Source organism: Paroedura picta, chromosome 1 (assembly GCF_049243985.1).
Source record: "Paroedura picta isolate Pp20150507F chromosome 1, Ppicta_v3.0, whole genome shotgun sequence".
Classification (NCBI taxonomy): domain Eukaryota; kingdom Metazoa; phylum Chordata; class Lepidosauria; order Squamata; family Gekkonidae; genus Paroedura; species Paroedura picta.
The window spans coordinates 80,776,097-80,792,473 of NC_135369.1; the positions used below are offsets into that span (position 1 = coordinate 80,776,097).

The following is a 16,377-nucleotide window of genomic DNA, read 5'->3' on the forward strand; positions in this document are numbered from 1 at the left end:
AGTTTTCCACATGGAAAGAACTATACTCTTTTTAGGGTATTTCATGCAAAGTGTCTTTGTTATGTCAGAGAACTGAATTTGATTAACCTTGTAGATTTTACATGGGGGATGGGAAGAATGGAGAAAAGAGGTTCCTAAATTCACAAACAATTTATATGCACATGACAGAACCCTTAGGAATCCCATAGTAGAAAAACTAGGATTTTAAAGCATGATTGCAATAAAGATTGCATTTTGTTATTTCTGGGAATTATAGTGGTTTTTATAGACAGCGTTTATTTTAACATCATAACTATTTCCATTGCTAAACATGCACAAGGTATTCTTTGCATGTGTTTACATTTTAATGCATGCATGCATCCATTTATGACTGAAGGTTAAGGTGATTGACAGTTTCATTAACAGTCATCTTTGTTCCATGCTGCACTTTTGTGTAAAATACTGAAATAATACTATATATGTATATGTATCACGTCTAAAAGGGAGGAATTACCTTTTTCTTATCAAATTTAATCTTCCTCTTTTGTGTATCCTGATTCATAGGGATGTGCAGCTCCTCCCCCCACTCAAATTAATTCTTTTTCAGGCTTGAGTAGCTCCTGCTTGAAAAAAAAATCAGTATATACTGATACACTCAAATACCAGTATCGATATGATAACCCTCTTCAAATACTTAAAGGGCTGTCATACAAAAGATAGAGCAGAGTTGTTTTCCATTGCCCCAGAGGGGCACACCAGAACCAATGGGTTGAAATTAATTTAAAAGAATTTTCGGCTAAACATCCATAAGAAGTTCCTGACAGAGCGGTTTCTCAGTGGAACAGGCTTCCTAGGGAGATTCTTCTAGGTGGGTTCTCCTTCTTTGGAAGTTTTAAAGCAGATGCTAGATAGTCATCTGATAGAAATACTGATTTTATGAATTTGGGCAGATGGTGAGTGGGTGGGCAGGAAGGGGTGTGTGATCACACCCTGCTTAGCCAAGACCAAGTCCACAGACCTCAATTGACTTGGTGTCCATGAGAGGGGTCAGAACAAGATTATAAAACCAAGGAAGTTAGATACACAAACCTTCTGAATGGTTCCCAAGGCTTTTAAAACCCAGAGGTAGTCTTGCAGCCTCTCAGGGAATTAACAGGAGACAGAAACCACAATACAGAATTAACAGCCAAGAATTAACAGAGCCAAGAAACCACAATACAGAATTGGTAGAGACAAATCACAGGTTACCACTTAGCTTGCTCAAGAACCAGGCAAGAGGTTTTAAAAAATTATTTGTTTTTATTAAGGTGCGCATAGATAAATTGTTATACTAAGCTGTGAAAAATAAGCATATTGTGAAATATCTCTTGCTAGCACAATATACTCACTGAAACACAAAGAATGCCAGATTTCTAGGATAGAGTTTCAAAAGTCCAGAGTCGATAGACATAGAATGGTCAAAACACATTTAGGTTGCAGGAACAAAAAGCTGACAAAATGGTTTTACAACGTAAAATTTTTTATGGCTTTTCCCCACATGGGATTCTAGACACATAAACCAATCAAGAATATTTGCCAATTTATTAATAAGCCAATAGAATTACTGATGCCAGGACAGGAAACACAAGAAGAAGGAAGGTTTAAATGGCTGCCAGACATTTAAACAATAGCTGATTGGCAGACTGGTCAAGCTGTTAAATGGCTGGCAGGAAGGGAAACAAAAAGAAGCATTGGAATGGCTTGGAGCCACTTCAGCCAGCTTTCACTGAATCACGCAGTGAAATTTAGTTTGGAATTTAAACCTTCCCTTCCATTAGTGAAAAATTTAGTCTGGATCCAACCTGCTTGACTACAAAATTAGAAAAATATTGCAATAGAAAACTGGAAGACAGTGCAATAAACAAAGCATAGTATATACCATGAAGGCTACTTTAGATTCTTCCTGCATTAACTATAATCTTAATTCACTTTAGAAGAATGCCCTTTGAATAATTTCATTTTGCTAATTCTGCAGAAAACTGTATTCTATAAAGGATGTTTATTGCTTTTATGATAATAATGCAAAGGTATTGTATAGTGTCAGAATATCACTTTACTTCCTAGTATTTTTATCTCTGTTTTACTCTCTTTCAGTCCCAACAAAAATGCATTGTTATCTTTGCCCTGGTTTGCTGCTTTGCGATTCTGGTAGCACTGATATTTTCAGCTGTAGATATTGTGGGAGAAGATGAAGATGGACTTTCAGAAAAGAGCTGTCAAAAGAACTGTTGGTAAGAGGTAACAAACAAAACTTCTCTTTTGGGGTGGTCAACTATTATCCTGCAGTAGAAAAATTCAGAATTTAACCATTTGGGTTACATCTTCAATCTTTTTCCTAAGAATATAAGCAATTGAATTCAATACTTCAGCTGGTCTGCTACAAGACTAAGAAAGTTATGTTTGTATTGGTTGAGTAGAAAAATAGAATCATAGTTACTCCTATAAATTAATCCTTGCTCAGTGCCAGATCTTTACTACATAAAATCTGTCAGCTGACAGCCTGAGTCTACAAATTGTTTAAATTTAGCATATATGGATTTATGCTGACAGATAATGTTTTTACAAATGAGCTTTAAACATTTTCATTTAAATGGGAATAATGCCTGTACTGGCCACACATTCACACAAACCCTGCAGAAGAATCTCAGAATAAAAATGCAGTGTGTCTTCATGGGGAAAAAATGACCAAAATGAAAAAATGAAAACATTGCAGAAACTGAACATTAAGTGAAATGTGTGACTTTACCATGTGGCAGTTTGCAGTTCTGCCACATACTAGTTTTCTGTAACATGGTCATAAATGACCTGGAGCCCAGCCCCACAAGTCTGTTTCCCAACTCACCAAAGGCAAGTGACCTGTTTTGGCTTGCTTTTGGCAGATCCAGGTTGGGAAACTCTTGGAGATTTAGAAATGGGACTTAGGAAGGGCAGGGACCTCAGTGGGCTACAACACCATAGAGGCTGCCCTCCAAAGCATCCATTTTCTCTAGGGAAAATGATGTCTGCAGTATGGAGATGAGCTATAATTCTGAAGCATCCCCCGGCCTCACCTTACAACATAATGAACACAACTGAACAAAAGATCCCTCACTTCCTTCTCTGACTGGGAGAGAGAAGGTGGCATTTTCATGATAGGTTGGATTTTGGAGTCTGTAGTAACATTTCCCTGTCTCCAGGGTGTTTTATGCATGGCAGGAAACTTTGAAAAATGTCTGCCCAAGAAGACATTGTTGTTCTTATTTCTGCACATTGGATTTTTTTTGTTATGCGAAACCCATTGTGTTATTTTTATTATGCATGGCAGCACCTCCTCCTCATGTTGACTGTTTTTTTTCAGCACAGTATCTAAAACTAGCTTTGCAATGACTTTTCTTGTGTGACAGTATTTAGGATGCCCTTTTATTTTTGATGCATGAATGCTAGTGTGTTTTTGGTCTCCTCCCCATTTCTGCTCACAGTCCCTTGAGGTGCCTGCTGCTAATTTTCTGTCTCCTCAGTGTCAGCAATCAGTCTCCCTTACAACCCAGTGAACTTTATTGGTACACTTAACTTTCCTGCTACAACAGCCTTCCTTGAACTCTCCTGAGGCTACAAAACTAGCTTCTTTGTAGAATTATATCACACACATAATTACTTGCAGCGGTAGTCTGCCTCTTGGGGGGCTGTTGTTTGACAGTTTATCAAGTTAGCAAAGTGGAGGGGTCTTCTCTGTGCTGGCTTGCATTGGCTCAGCAACTGTCTGAAATGCCAGTTTCATTTTGCAGGTGATTGAGGAAGCAGATTTGCTTTAGGCTATGGGTTTTGAGCTCCTGTTTTGAGCTCACCAGTTATTTTTTAAAAATTAATGGGGAAAGGGATGGTACAGTAGTTCATGTTCATGAACTATAATTTCTATAGGGCCCTGCTAGCAGCATGTGTCAGAGTAGTGGTCAGGAGACATTGCAGTACAACTGAGAAAGGTCCCCGTCCCAGAGTTACCATCAAAACGGCAAAAAACAACAACAATGCATCATCAGAGCATGTGTATAAATGGGAATATTTTGAAAACATTTATTTAATTTAATTTAAAAGGGTTGGAAAACGGACTATAGTGAAAACCAGTACATGCATAATAGGCCCAGTCCAGCACATTGTGATAAATCATAGAATCATAGAATCATAGAGTTGGAAGGGGCCATACAGGCCATCTAGTCCAACCCCCTGCTCAATGCAGGATCAGCCCTAACCATCCTAAAGCATTCTACCTTTAGAATTCTGCCTTTTGTCTCCCAAGTTAGTGTGGTTGGGACAAATAGAGTCTTTGAACATGCAGTAAGAGTATGAGAGACTTCCAAGTTTTACCTACTCCATGCGAAGACCATATTTCCCTCCCACAAGTTCTCTGACTTGCACAACACACTTGGTAGAGGGCATGGGGAAGCAGAATCCACCAAATCCGGATAGCTGGCAAGGCAAGCGAAGATTTGTGAACACTTGTCTGGAGTGATGATTAAAGCCACAGGTCAGTTTTTACCTTACTGTGTAATTACTTTTGATCTATGTCACTGAAGCAAGTCCAAACAGTAAGTTATAATGCCAACATTAATACAATACTGCTGTTATTGAGTTAACAGTGCACAGGATTCCAGCCTTATTGCTAGTTTAGGAACAGTCAGCAGCATGTGCTGCTGTCACTACTTCTTCCAAGAAGGCCAAGCAGGAGAAGCTACAGATAGGTGGAGCAGCAGAGTGACACTAATGATGAGCTGGGAACTTAAAACCCCACTTAGGCAAGCCATAAGACTCTTCCTCTTAACCCCTCTGTAATGACCTAAGTTTCAGAGCTGCTGAGAGGACAGTTCAGAATTTGCAAACATTCATTCATGAAAATTTGAAATAAATTGTTTAAGCATGGAGCACAGGCCACTGGGGGAGGGGAGGTAGCTGCTAATTTCCTACATTGTGAAGGGAGTTGGACTAGATGACCCTTTGTGTGTCTGCCAGCTCTGTTTCTATGTGATTGGTAAATAAAGTTGGCTTTACATCTGTTTATTGTTATTATTTGACTATATGTTTAGCAGACAGGATCACTTTTATTCAGCCACATCCAGGGAGATAGGATTTTGAACATGTTATTCTATGTGAATATGTTTGAGTGAGGTTAATGGGCAATATATTCAAAACTGACAGAATGCAACATTATTTTATTCAAAATTTAAAGTGAATGAGGTCCTCTTAAAAGCCATGCATACTAGTGACAATCACTACATCTACTGGGCAGTTATTTCCACAATTTGCTTACTTGTTGAATAAAGTATTGCCTTTTGTTTTTCCTGAATATTTTGTTCATTAACACCGGTTTATATACATAAGGCATGGCCAAACCTCTGAAGCTTCAAGTTCCAACTATATGTTCAAATGTTGTTTAGAAAAGTCAACCAAATACATTTTAGATTTATAAGCTTTCATAGTTTTATCTGCAAGAGAAATTCCACATCTAATTAATTATGACTTAACTAAAATCACTGATCTACACTGAGTTCAATTGCACATTAAAATATAATGAATCTTGGAATTCAGAAGAATAATGAAATACTGGAAAAGGGAAATAGTACCCTGGATAATGAAATGCAGCTCCGATCAAGAGAAAAAAATAGAAGATCAAAGAAGAAAGATTAGAAAATAGTCAAGGAAGATGAGATGGAGCCAGTTTTGGAAGTAAAATCAGTTTATCTCTTTACAAGTTTCCCCTTTTAGAACAGTTCCAACAGCAACAGATAGATCAAAGGCTTTCTCAGTGGTAAGTCCAGTCCTACCACAGTAGGCAATTAGCATGTCACCAGGGGATGCCAGGGACATTCTGATATTTGGGCTTAACCACAGAATTTTACCCAAGTTCCAGAAAGTCCATGGCATCTCCCGACAACACACTAACACCCCTTTCCAGGCATACAGGAGTGACGTCCGTGTGCTGGGATTCTGTCAGAGTTGCCTACTAGCCAGCTGAGTGCTGATGGGGAAGCAACTACTGGGTGTTTAGGGATCCCCCCCCCCCGGGGGAATGGAAGTCTATTTAATCTGCATGATGGTTTTAAACATCTGCATTTTCATTTTTGTTTTTAATTAGTATTGTTGGTAATTTATGTTTACCTTGCACATTCATTTTTATCTTGATAACTAATGCATGTTTGAGATCTTGCTACTTGTAGCTATATTATTACTCATCTTGAATGTAAGGAGAGGAGGCAGAATAGAAATACTTTAAATAAATACATACATGGGCAGAACAATTCTAAGTCATTCCTGTGTTGTGATGGCTGGCTGCTACGTAGCTGTGCTGCTACCAATCACCTCCCTGGGGGGACTGTTATACAACAGCTAAAGAGTAAAAAAGATGCCCCAACAATGTTGAGATTCTCTGATGCTGGCAGGCAAGACCAGTGGGAGTCATGAGTGGAGGAGGCAGAGCTAAATGTCCATCACTGGCAGGGGGCAGAGAGGGGTGGGCTAGAGAAGTGATATTCCTCCACTGCTGAATCCCTCCTTAAAGAGACCAGCTCCCATCACAAGACCCAGTGACTTGTCAGTGGGAAGGGGGGGCATCACCCATCAGCCCCACTGGTACCTCATGGTAGTGCTCCATGGACAGAGCACACAGGACTCCAGAGGCTGATGATGGAGAAGCATGTGAATGTCTGGGTGCCCCCAGCACCTGCCGACAGCACCAAGGGCATCCCTGTGCCAACCCATGTGCCTTCCCCACTGGAGGAGGGCAAGGGTACCTGGAGATACTTGGGAAAATGCTAGGTGCTCTGTCTGTGTTTTGCCCACTGCTGAGGTACGTGTGCACTAGTTCTACAGAGTTGTTTTTCTAATTCAGGAAAACTGGCTAACCTAGTTCTCAATTTCTCCAACTTCAACAAGGAGTAAATCAAGGCCTTTCTTTTCTATTACGATATGTGGACCCATATTGTACAAGGTCACTGGCATCGTATTGCTTGGCAACTCAACATAAAATTGATAAACTTTTTGTGATTTTCCCATGAGACAATGGCTTAAGGCTTAAAGCCAAAGAGCATTATAAAAGAAAGGAAAAAGGAAATAGTTCTACGTACACAAAGAGGGAGCTGTCAGCATCTCTTGCCATGTGCCCTAACTTGGTGCTGGAGCCATTTGAAGGGTAGGCTATCATTGGATGCCAGGGAGGGGCAGAGCCTGTATGGGGATATGTTTGCTAACTGGATGCGCACTTGGTTGGTATCCTGCTTAGGTTCCCGAGGGCATGGCCGTAAGTTAGCGTGTGTGGGGGCGAAATGGAGTTACTATGGCTACCAATTGAACAAGCATTGCTGGTACAATTTTGTAAATGTTCTGGGCAGCATTCTCATGCTGAAAATGTTTTGGCAGCTGATTGACTGATGCCATACCCCACATTTCTGCCAGCACAGAAGTTAGCATCACCATTCCACTGACATCCAGCTGTGATGAACTTGTGCTGGTGAAAGTGTGCCATGCCATTCACACCCTATGATAGGTTAAATGCCCTTACACCAGTGCAAATTTGAGTTACACTGGCATTGAAATCACTTAGCTCCCTATTCTAATGTGCTGCAATACCCCTTCCCTCAGAATGTCTCTGCTAGGCCCATTATGCACGGCCGCCAAAACGGCGATTTCGGGTCACATGGAAAATGCGGAGGGGGAAGACGCGACGCACACCGGTTATGCACGGGGCGGGGCGCGATGACGGCAAAACCCAGAGTAACCGATTATGCACGCGGCGATCCCGGCGCCGCTTCTGGTTGCGCCCCACTCACCCGGAAGCTGCACTTTCTTCCGCGTTTCGCGAACATGGCTTTTTCGGCGGCATGCCCCGAAGCTGCGGCTGGTTGCAGCCGACACTGTGCGTTATCGGTGATTTTAGTCGCCGCCATTCCACCCCGAATGTGCGCTAAAACCCCCGTGCATAGTGGGTCCTAGAGACACAAACTGGGAACAGTTGAGGCCTGGTGCCAGATCTGTGGGAGGAGTTTTTTTTTTTAATGGTTGTTGTGTCCAAAGCATTACATCACTTTTGGAGAAAGCCCATGTCTTTCTAGGAATAGTCAAACAACCCAAGGACAACTTGGAAGTGAATTCAGTCCTTTTAGGAATTTCAGGATACTCTATGGGGATTCAACTCCCATCTCCCCAACTCCACCCCAGTTTGCAGCTGGCTGCCAGACCATCCCTGCAATCTCTAATCTGATGCATACTTGCTCTTCTTGGATACAGGAGCCCTGAATGTTCTGTTCCATGCAATTCAATCATATGCATGGCCGTTTATGCATTGGGAACTTCACTGCCCCAGCTCCCATGCAGGAGCACAAATCGGGGGTGGATGAGGCGCACTGGGCCAAATGCTCCCCCATGTGGGTGCAGGAAGAGATGGGGCAACCTGCCTTGACTAAAACTTCAGCCTGCAGCCTGGCATGCAACCTCCAATGCGTAAACGGTCCACGTTTTACTCATTGAACAAGGCTGCCAAGAGTCACCATGGGCCACCAGACAAAGATTCCATATCCCTCACATATGATCCTGATCCAAACCAAATATCATAACAAAATAAATAACTTGGCTTGCAGTTACCACGCATGCATACTAATAAAAGCAACTGTGCTTGGTGGTGTGATGGAGGAGTGTTGTGTGGGCAGTAGTTTTCAGTCCCAAAATCAATACATGCTGGCTATAAATATATAGCCCCTCACAACCTGACAAATCATCTTTAGGCAAAAAGCAAATTGCACCATCAAGTCTTTTTTTGAGAGCTTTTATGATTATTTTTCATCAATATCACAGGAATAAAATCAGTGATAGGACATCTGCTGTTAGTCTCTTCCCCTCAACAACTAAGAGTAAATACTGGATTTGTTCAGACTGTTCTCATTCTGTATGTGTCCCCTCTGATTTTAGTCATGCTTTTAGAATTCTTCACAATGGCTCTGGTTGCCTTCATGGATGATCTTGTGAGAAGGAAAAGATACCTGCATTTTTTGGCTGATATGGGGGAAGAAATGTGGCATATATCAGTGTAGGGCCCCAGAATATATTTAAGTACAAATGCTAGGTCCTTTCACCCAGTGCTAGTAAAAGTAGAACATTAAAACGCATTATAAGTAACCATGACTGTCCTGGCAGGGACCTAATGTTGTTTCTAATGAGGCATAACTAGACTTGGAGAGATAACTTTATTCTATTTTTATCCTGGAACAGTTGTTTAAATACTAGGTCACATACCACTTGTCCTACTCAAAAGCCATTTTACTTCTTTATCTATTATATGAGGATACTACTTGTCTACATGCATCACAAGAATGTTCTGAGGGGATAAGTAGATATTGAATTACAGGAATGTGTAAAGAAGAATGAATAAGCTAGGAGCAGTGTATCAAAAGTATGCATCCTGATAAAAATGTGCTTGTGAGAAGGACAACAATGCACAATGCTCTTATTTTGCTTTTTATTACAATTGTGTTAAAATTGTAGTAACATAAAATTATGTGGAGGAGGGGACTTCATATGAAATCCAGCAGCCTGTAGGGATGAGGCCTACACTTTAGTATTCCTTGCATACTCACCATTGCAGCAGCTTGCAGTGTTCTCTCATCATCAGATCAGTACTGTTGCATTTTTTACATGTGAAACACTTCACAGGTCTAACAATTTATTTTTAAAATGCCTATGTGATATTCATCAGTAGTATTACCATTTTTTAAGATAAAAGTAAGAGATAAACTCCCTGAATTACACCATTCTGCATCCATTGCCTTCACTGGGGGGAACTCTCTTTAAGATTTCATTGCAATTATGTATGTAGACAGACTGGGGTCTTAATATGTGTTCCCTGATTTGAATAATATGTGACAATAATTGCGGTAAACAGGCACTGATACAGTTTAGTTTGAAATTTATTGACCTTAAAGATCCCACTTCAATACTGGGTTTCTGCATATTATTTGTGCTTTGTATTTTAAGGTTTCCTTCATTTAGGTATCATTACAATATCCAGAATCTCACAGAATTACTTTGATAATGTATTCTTTTACTTACTTACTCCTTGTGATTGTCCTCTGAGATGGTTATAATATTAAATTAATATGTATTTAAAATATCACAGCCCAAGGCAACTTGCTACTATTGTTTTGTTTTGATTCCTAGAAAACATGCTCTTGCATTGGGGGGTGGGGGAGACTTCTGTTAATTCCATTTCAAAACTGGTATGAGAAGAAGAAAAAATTCATCAAACTGGCCAATGAACAAGTAGTGCTTCGATGTTCCTCATTTGTGTCCCATCCTCCAGACCAACCAATAGGATATGCTCAATGAATCAATGTATTGGAGATTATTTTGTAGGAAATGTGTAGGGCTGTGCAAAAATAAAAGCCCCGGTATTTTTTTTATTTGGGTATATTGAGTCCAAAAAAATATCAGTATTTCCTAATATTCTGATCCCATGTTTTGCTTCCTACATTTGATGGGGCTTAGTTGGTTCTTGCAGTGATACTCACTATATAGCTTTCAAAGAGCTATGTTTACTTCTATCCATATCATGAGGCCCGCAGCTCAAGAGGCTTGTATTATTATTTATGTATTTAATTTATTAACTGCCACTCCCAAGAGGCTCGTGGTGGTTTACAAAATTCTGACTAAAAACCCATTAAAGACCCCAATTAAAATGGACAATCACAATATCAAAACAACAACAACAGCAAACATGGTGGAATCCTCAACCCCCCTACCCTTCTAGAAGAGGGAGGAGAAAGGAGAGACAAGTTGGAGATCACATTCATTGTTGACATCAGGGGGACCCCAATTGCTCTTCCTACACTATCCCAGCCTCAACCATAGATCTGGAGGAAAAGCTCTATTTTGCAGGGCCTGTGGAAAGCTGGAAGTTTACTTAATCCACTTTTGGTGGCTGTTTTAAGGTAGAAATCACCTGCCAACCACAAGCTCCACTAGGCCAGGGCCTTACTCAATTTTCTGCAACATGGGGCAGGTGTCACACTGATGTAATTCAGGGAAAGCTCCAAATAATATGTATTTATTTATTTAAAACATTTATACCCTGCCTTTCCTTATGGGTCAAAGTGGCCTACAGTAAGCTTGCAGGAGGCAAGTAAAGGGAGGCAGGACTTTTCATGGGATGTAATGAAATAGTGGAGAGGGCCTGAGAAAGGAAGAAAATATGGGACTGAGAAAGGAATTTCAGCACTTTGAAGAGTTAATTTCTCTCCATCATTATAACTTGAAATCATACATATCTCTGAAATTATATTTTTGAAGTAGAATCTTGAAGCATACATCTTTCTGCCTCTATGACTATCATCCAACAGCTGGTGAAGACGTTTTGTTTAATCAGTCATTCTTGCCCTATATATATATATGTAAAATTTATACATTTTACTTTCATAAAATGGTGTGTTTTTATATGGCTCTGTTTTTAGTTGTTTAAGATGGTGGTAGTCCTGGCTGGCTAAAATTCTTTAAATTCTGGCTGCTATAATTCTTAGGCATAAATAAATACTTTTACGTAAGTGAAATCCAGCATTTTTAGTGCCAGATGTCCCATGCTAATGATGCTGTGGATTTCTTTTTCATATCCCTTCAAGAGATGAAAATACTCCAGGGAAACAGCAAAAGGCCACTTTCTAAGTACTGGAATAAAGTGCACTAAGGGGACAGATCCTTTTCTCCAATCATGAACATTTAAGCAGTGAATCACTCCTTTTTCTGACAGAAAGGGGAATGCCATGGTCAAATTTTGAACAAATTCTCCACCCTCTGACATGCATATCCATATATAATTAGGAAATGTCAGCAATTTACAAGAAATACTTTCAGGAGGCTTTCCAAGAATCTTATGCCAAATGGAAAAGAGAGAAAACAAGATTACCTACTTTCCATTATTGATTCTGCCACTATTTTCTGCAGAGAACAGGAAGTATAGAAAAATGACTTGCAATCCTAAAGGTAGCAGCGTTCTCTGAAGAGCATGTGTAAGGAAATTTGTTACAGGAAGCCTGTTTTATTTATATATTTATTTATTTATTATTGGTTTTGTTGCCCGCCACTTCCAGGCCAGCCTAAGGCTTTCCCAGTGAACAAGGAAGGACAGTGATCTTGTACTATATGATACATAAAGTAAGAAAGTAATATTGATGGGGATGTAATAAGAATTATGGAACTGGGATGTAAATTATTTAAATGTCCATGCTGATATTTCAACATTTATTTTTCTGGGTTAATAGTCCCAGTTCTATAATTATTTTGGCATTTTATGTGAATTGATGGAGAGCTTGCAGTAATTCCAGATATTAATACCTCCAATATGTCTCAAATTGTTAGTTTATAAAGGGAGAAAAAATTGCAGGAAGCACTAGAACATGTCCCTGATCTTGCATAACGGGGAATGCTATGTACTTCCAAGGACTGCAAGAGATACTTCAAGAAACAAAAGCTAATGATGCCTCCTGAAACACACATACACACATAAATTAAGTAAATAGTTTTATAAACTGTCTTGTCTTCTTTGTGTCTTCTCAGGGTTGCACTTGTGGAAAATATTCCCGAAGGCATAAACTATTCAGACAGTGCACCATCCCATTTGTCTCTTTTCCAAGGCTGGATGAATTTACTTAATATGGCTAAAAAGTCTGTTGATATAGTTTCTTCTCAATGGGACCTGAGTCCCAGTCATCCATCTGCATGCCAGGTATGCTTTATTTTAAACTTTCATATCTTCTTTCATCATCTTTGCATTTTCCCACTCATCCTCTTCTGTCTCTGAAATATTGAGATACAGTTTGGAGCATCTGTTTTGTTGAGAATATTAGACTTCTTTATTGCAAAAAGTTGTTCAACTGTAGAATGATCTCTCAAGGTAAGTCATAGGAACTAGGTCACATGAAAGATTTAGCACTAAAATTAATGAATAATGAAAAAGCTCTTAATTTAGCCACAGAAATATTTTCATATTGTTATATAAACAGGCATAACCCATTACATAAGCATTCCTGAAAGTTACTCACCTATGATCCTGCACTGAGTAGGGAGTTGAACTAGATGTCCTGTATAGACCCTTCTGACTCTCTGATTCCATTACGGCAAAGTTTGACTTGAGATTCTGTACCTGTAATACATATCATTCTTTTCTCTCCAGTATATAGTGATTGATTGTTTTAACTCATGTTGTTACCAGCCCTGAGCTATCTAGAAAAGGCAAGCTAAAAAAAAAAGATTTATTTATTTATTTATTTAACAATCTCATTTGCATTTCAATCCAATCTGAGAAGCCCAGCTTGGAAGAATTGCAGCTTCTATCTGTCAACAGCTCCACACGCAAAAAAAACCTTCCAACAGCACAAAGCCCACAACTTGAGCCCACTGAACACATCCACACATCTCCAAGGCTATGCGGAGCTGACAAGGGCATGCGGTGTCCTTGCAGGGACACCATAGGTAAGGAGAAGGGCCGGGCCCAAAGGCATGGCATTGGCCCAACCCAGCTCCCACTGGTGATCACAGCATCCCAGGAAATGCAGAAGATTCCACATTCCCTTGCCTCAGACCTTCCGGGGCACTGTGATGGGCCAGGGCTGGGATGGCGGCAGCGTTGTGCACAATCAGGAGTGCCCTGCTGCCGCCACCCCAGATTTCCTGCCCTGTGCATAAGTAGTCTGAGTGCTGAAGGGGGGGGGGATCAGTGCAGAATGGGGAGGCACATTTATCAATATAGCTTCGCTCCTCATCCTGTTTGGATTGAAATTCTTAGGGATTCTCACTCAAGGCAGCTTCCTTGCCAGATTTCAGGGTGGTAGGAAAAAGCACCACAATTAAAATTCTAACTGACTGAGAAGGCAAATTGAAGTATACGTAATATATCTTACTAGGGACCAAGCCCGTTGTACTTGTAAATACAATGGGTGCTAGGTGTGCTTTTGGGGCCAGGGGAAGGCTTCCTTCCCCCCCTCCCCAGGCCCAGAAGCGCACCCGTGGCCTCCTCAAAGGCTGGACTCTGAGGCATTGTACAATTTTGAAGTCCCACCTCCAAAACTCGAGGAATATTTCCAACTCAGGAGTAGCCTGGAGACCTCCTGGAATTACAGCTCATGTTCATAGTATAAAGATCAGCCCCCCAGGCAGAAAGGGCTACTTTGGACAGGGTTGTAGTAGAGAAGAAAAATTTAAGGCTTCCCACACAGGTTGTTGTTGAATTGAAAGACTTGAGACCTACTGCACAGGGTTGTTGTGCAGATGAAACAGGAGACAAAAGAACCATTGCAAAAGCATCCAGTTTCATCTGCAGAATAACGGTGTGCAGTGGCCTCAAACCTGCAGAGAGTTGCAAACAAGAAATACACATGGCTTGCCTGTGTCTAACCCCCGGCCAGAGCAGTATTTTAAGTGAAAAGGGGCTTTTCTGTGGCCTCCCTGTCAGCCAACTGTTTGGCAGAAGGGGAAAGCTCCCCCCTCAAAAGGAATGCCCTCAGGCTCCCCTGCATTGCTCTTGGAAAGATCTTAGTCAGGGGCTGTTAAAGGCTCCTTCCCAGCAGGACTGAAGGGGGGGGGAGGAGGGGGAGAACTCTGCAGCCTCCTGCCAGCTCTGTCAGTGTTCTGAGGCAATTTACAGTTGGACATGACAGTTAAGACAGACTTGGGGTGAAAAGGGCTGGCACAGCCTGTCCAAGCCTCTGTTATCCCCCTTGGCAGCCCTACTGACCTCCTCTCCCTGCAGTGGTCAGGAGCAGACTGGCAGTGATGTCTCCAGATTGCCTTTGGCTGGGCTGACTGGATGGAACTCTGGTCTGTCCAGGTGAGAACCCAATCGGAAGATGCTTTGCACCTTCCGATTGGCCCCATACCCGACTGGCTTGAATTCTTGTTAGTCCAGGGCCAAGGGGCCAATCGTTGGCCCCTGTTTCCTATCCTGGACTCAGCCCACCCCCCTTAGCCTTACTGTTTTATTTATACTGACTAGTTTCAAAGCCCATTTATAAAAATGGGCATTGAAAGGGGAAAAGGGGAAAGGAGAGAGGAGGGCCCCCGGCTGCGGCAGCTTACCTGGTGGTCCGGGTGGGTCTGCAGCTTGCAGAGGCCGGGCCGTTGGGCAGGCGCGCAGGCTGCTCTGGACAGAGGCGGACGTTCGCACAGCCTTCTTGCGGGGATCCCCCGGCAGCCGCGCTCCACACGACTGCCGGGTGCTCGCTTGGGCGGCGGCCTGATGCGGCGAGAGGCCCGAAGCGCCTCTCGCCGTGTCAGGCCGCCGGGCAAGGAGCCCCCGGCAGCCGCATGGAGCGCGGCTGCTGGGGGCTCCCCTGCGGCCGGCCTGACGCGTCAGAGGCGCAAAGCGCCTCTGACGCGCCAGGCCGGCAGCAAAGGGAGCAACTGCGAGCCGCGCTGCGCGTGGCTCGCAGTTGCTGGGGCTGGGAATCGGAGGGACTAATCGGCAGGCGCTGCGCGCCTGCCGATTGGTCCCTCCGATTGTCTTTCCGGAGGAAGGGTCCAATCTGGACCCTTCCTCATCATGGACACATCCCGCCCTAGAACCCCTTAGCCTTTTATTTAGTCCGGGGCACCCGTGGCGCCACGGGCGGTTTAAAGATGATGATGATGATGATGATGATGATGATGATGATGATGATGATCCCCGAGCGGTTTACAGATGAGTGAGTTTTTCCTTCCTTTCCCTCAAGCCAGTGCATGTGTACCTGGTTTTCACAAGACTAAGAGGGCAGCTGAGGGGAACCCTCCCCAACTTGTGCTCCATTTTTTCAGCATTTTTCTCCCATGCTCTGATACTGGAAGTCAGTCATGCTGGGAAAACATCATTGATGTTTCTGTAAAGGGAAGTCCTTTCTTGCCATCCTTTTGTAATTCTTTGAGAATGTTAATAAGCATATGACCAGTAGTGATCCAGTAAGTATTACGTGCTTGGACTTCCAAAAAGTCTTACATCAAGGTCTCACAAATAAACTACTTGGATTAAGGTATCATGAATAAACTTAACTACAGGATAAAAGGACAAATTCTCTCAAGGGTTATTAATCAGTTAAGCCATATTTGGAGCCAGTAGCATCTTAATAGATCAACAAAATTTATTTATTTAATTAGTTATTTCACATTTATATACCTCACTCCCCTGAGGTTCTTGCAGGATTAAGCTTCTATGACTTTATCAAACAGAAGGACTGTGTTCTCAAGGTGAAATAAAAACAGTGAGTTCTCACCGGGACTAATACTATTTAGTTTGCTCATAAATTTCTTAGATCAAAGTAAACAGAAAACTGTGCAGGTTTTCAGGTATCACCAGAACATTTAAGATATTGGAAATAATTTAAG

The 16,377-nt window shown here is 41.8% G+C and overlaps 1 protein-coding gene across 9 annotated transcripts in view; it reads left to right on the forward strand.

The window, feature by feature from the left end:
- The window catches only part of PLD5 (phospholipase D family member 5), a 143,456-nt gene that overhangs the window by 64,252 nt on the left and 62,827 nt on the right, over positions 1-16,377 (forward strand). For 3 of the 9 annotated variants that reach the window (XM_077344833.1, XM_077344852.1, XM_077344842.1), the window contains 2 exons: positions 2,113-2,249; positions 12,583-12,751. In XM_077344833.1, the coding sequence (XP_077200948.1) occupies positions 2,113-2,249; positions 12,583-12,751 (306 nt within the window). Of the gene's footprint in view, positions 1-2,112; positions 2,257-12,582; positions 12,752-16,377 lie in introns of those variants that run through there. The other 6 variants (XM_077344881.1, XM_077344862.1, XM_077344871.1 and 3 more) reach the window with 3 other exon arrangements.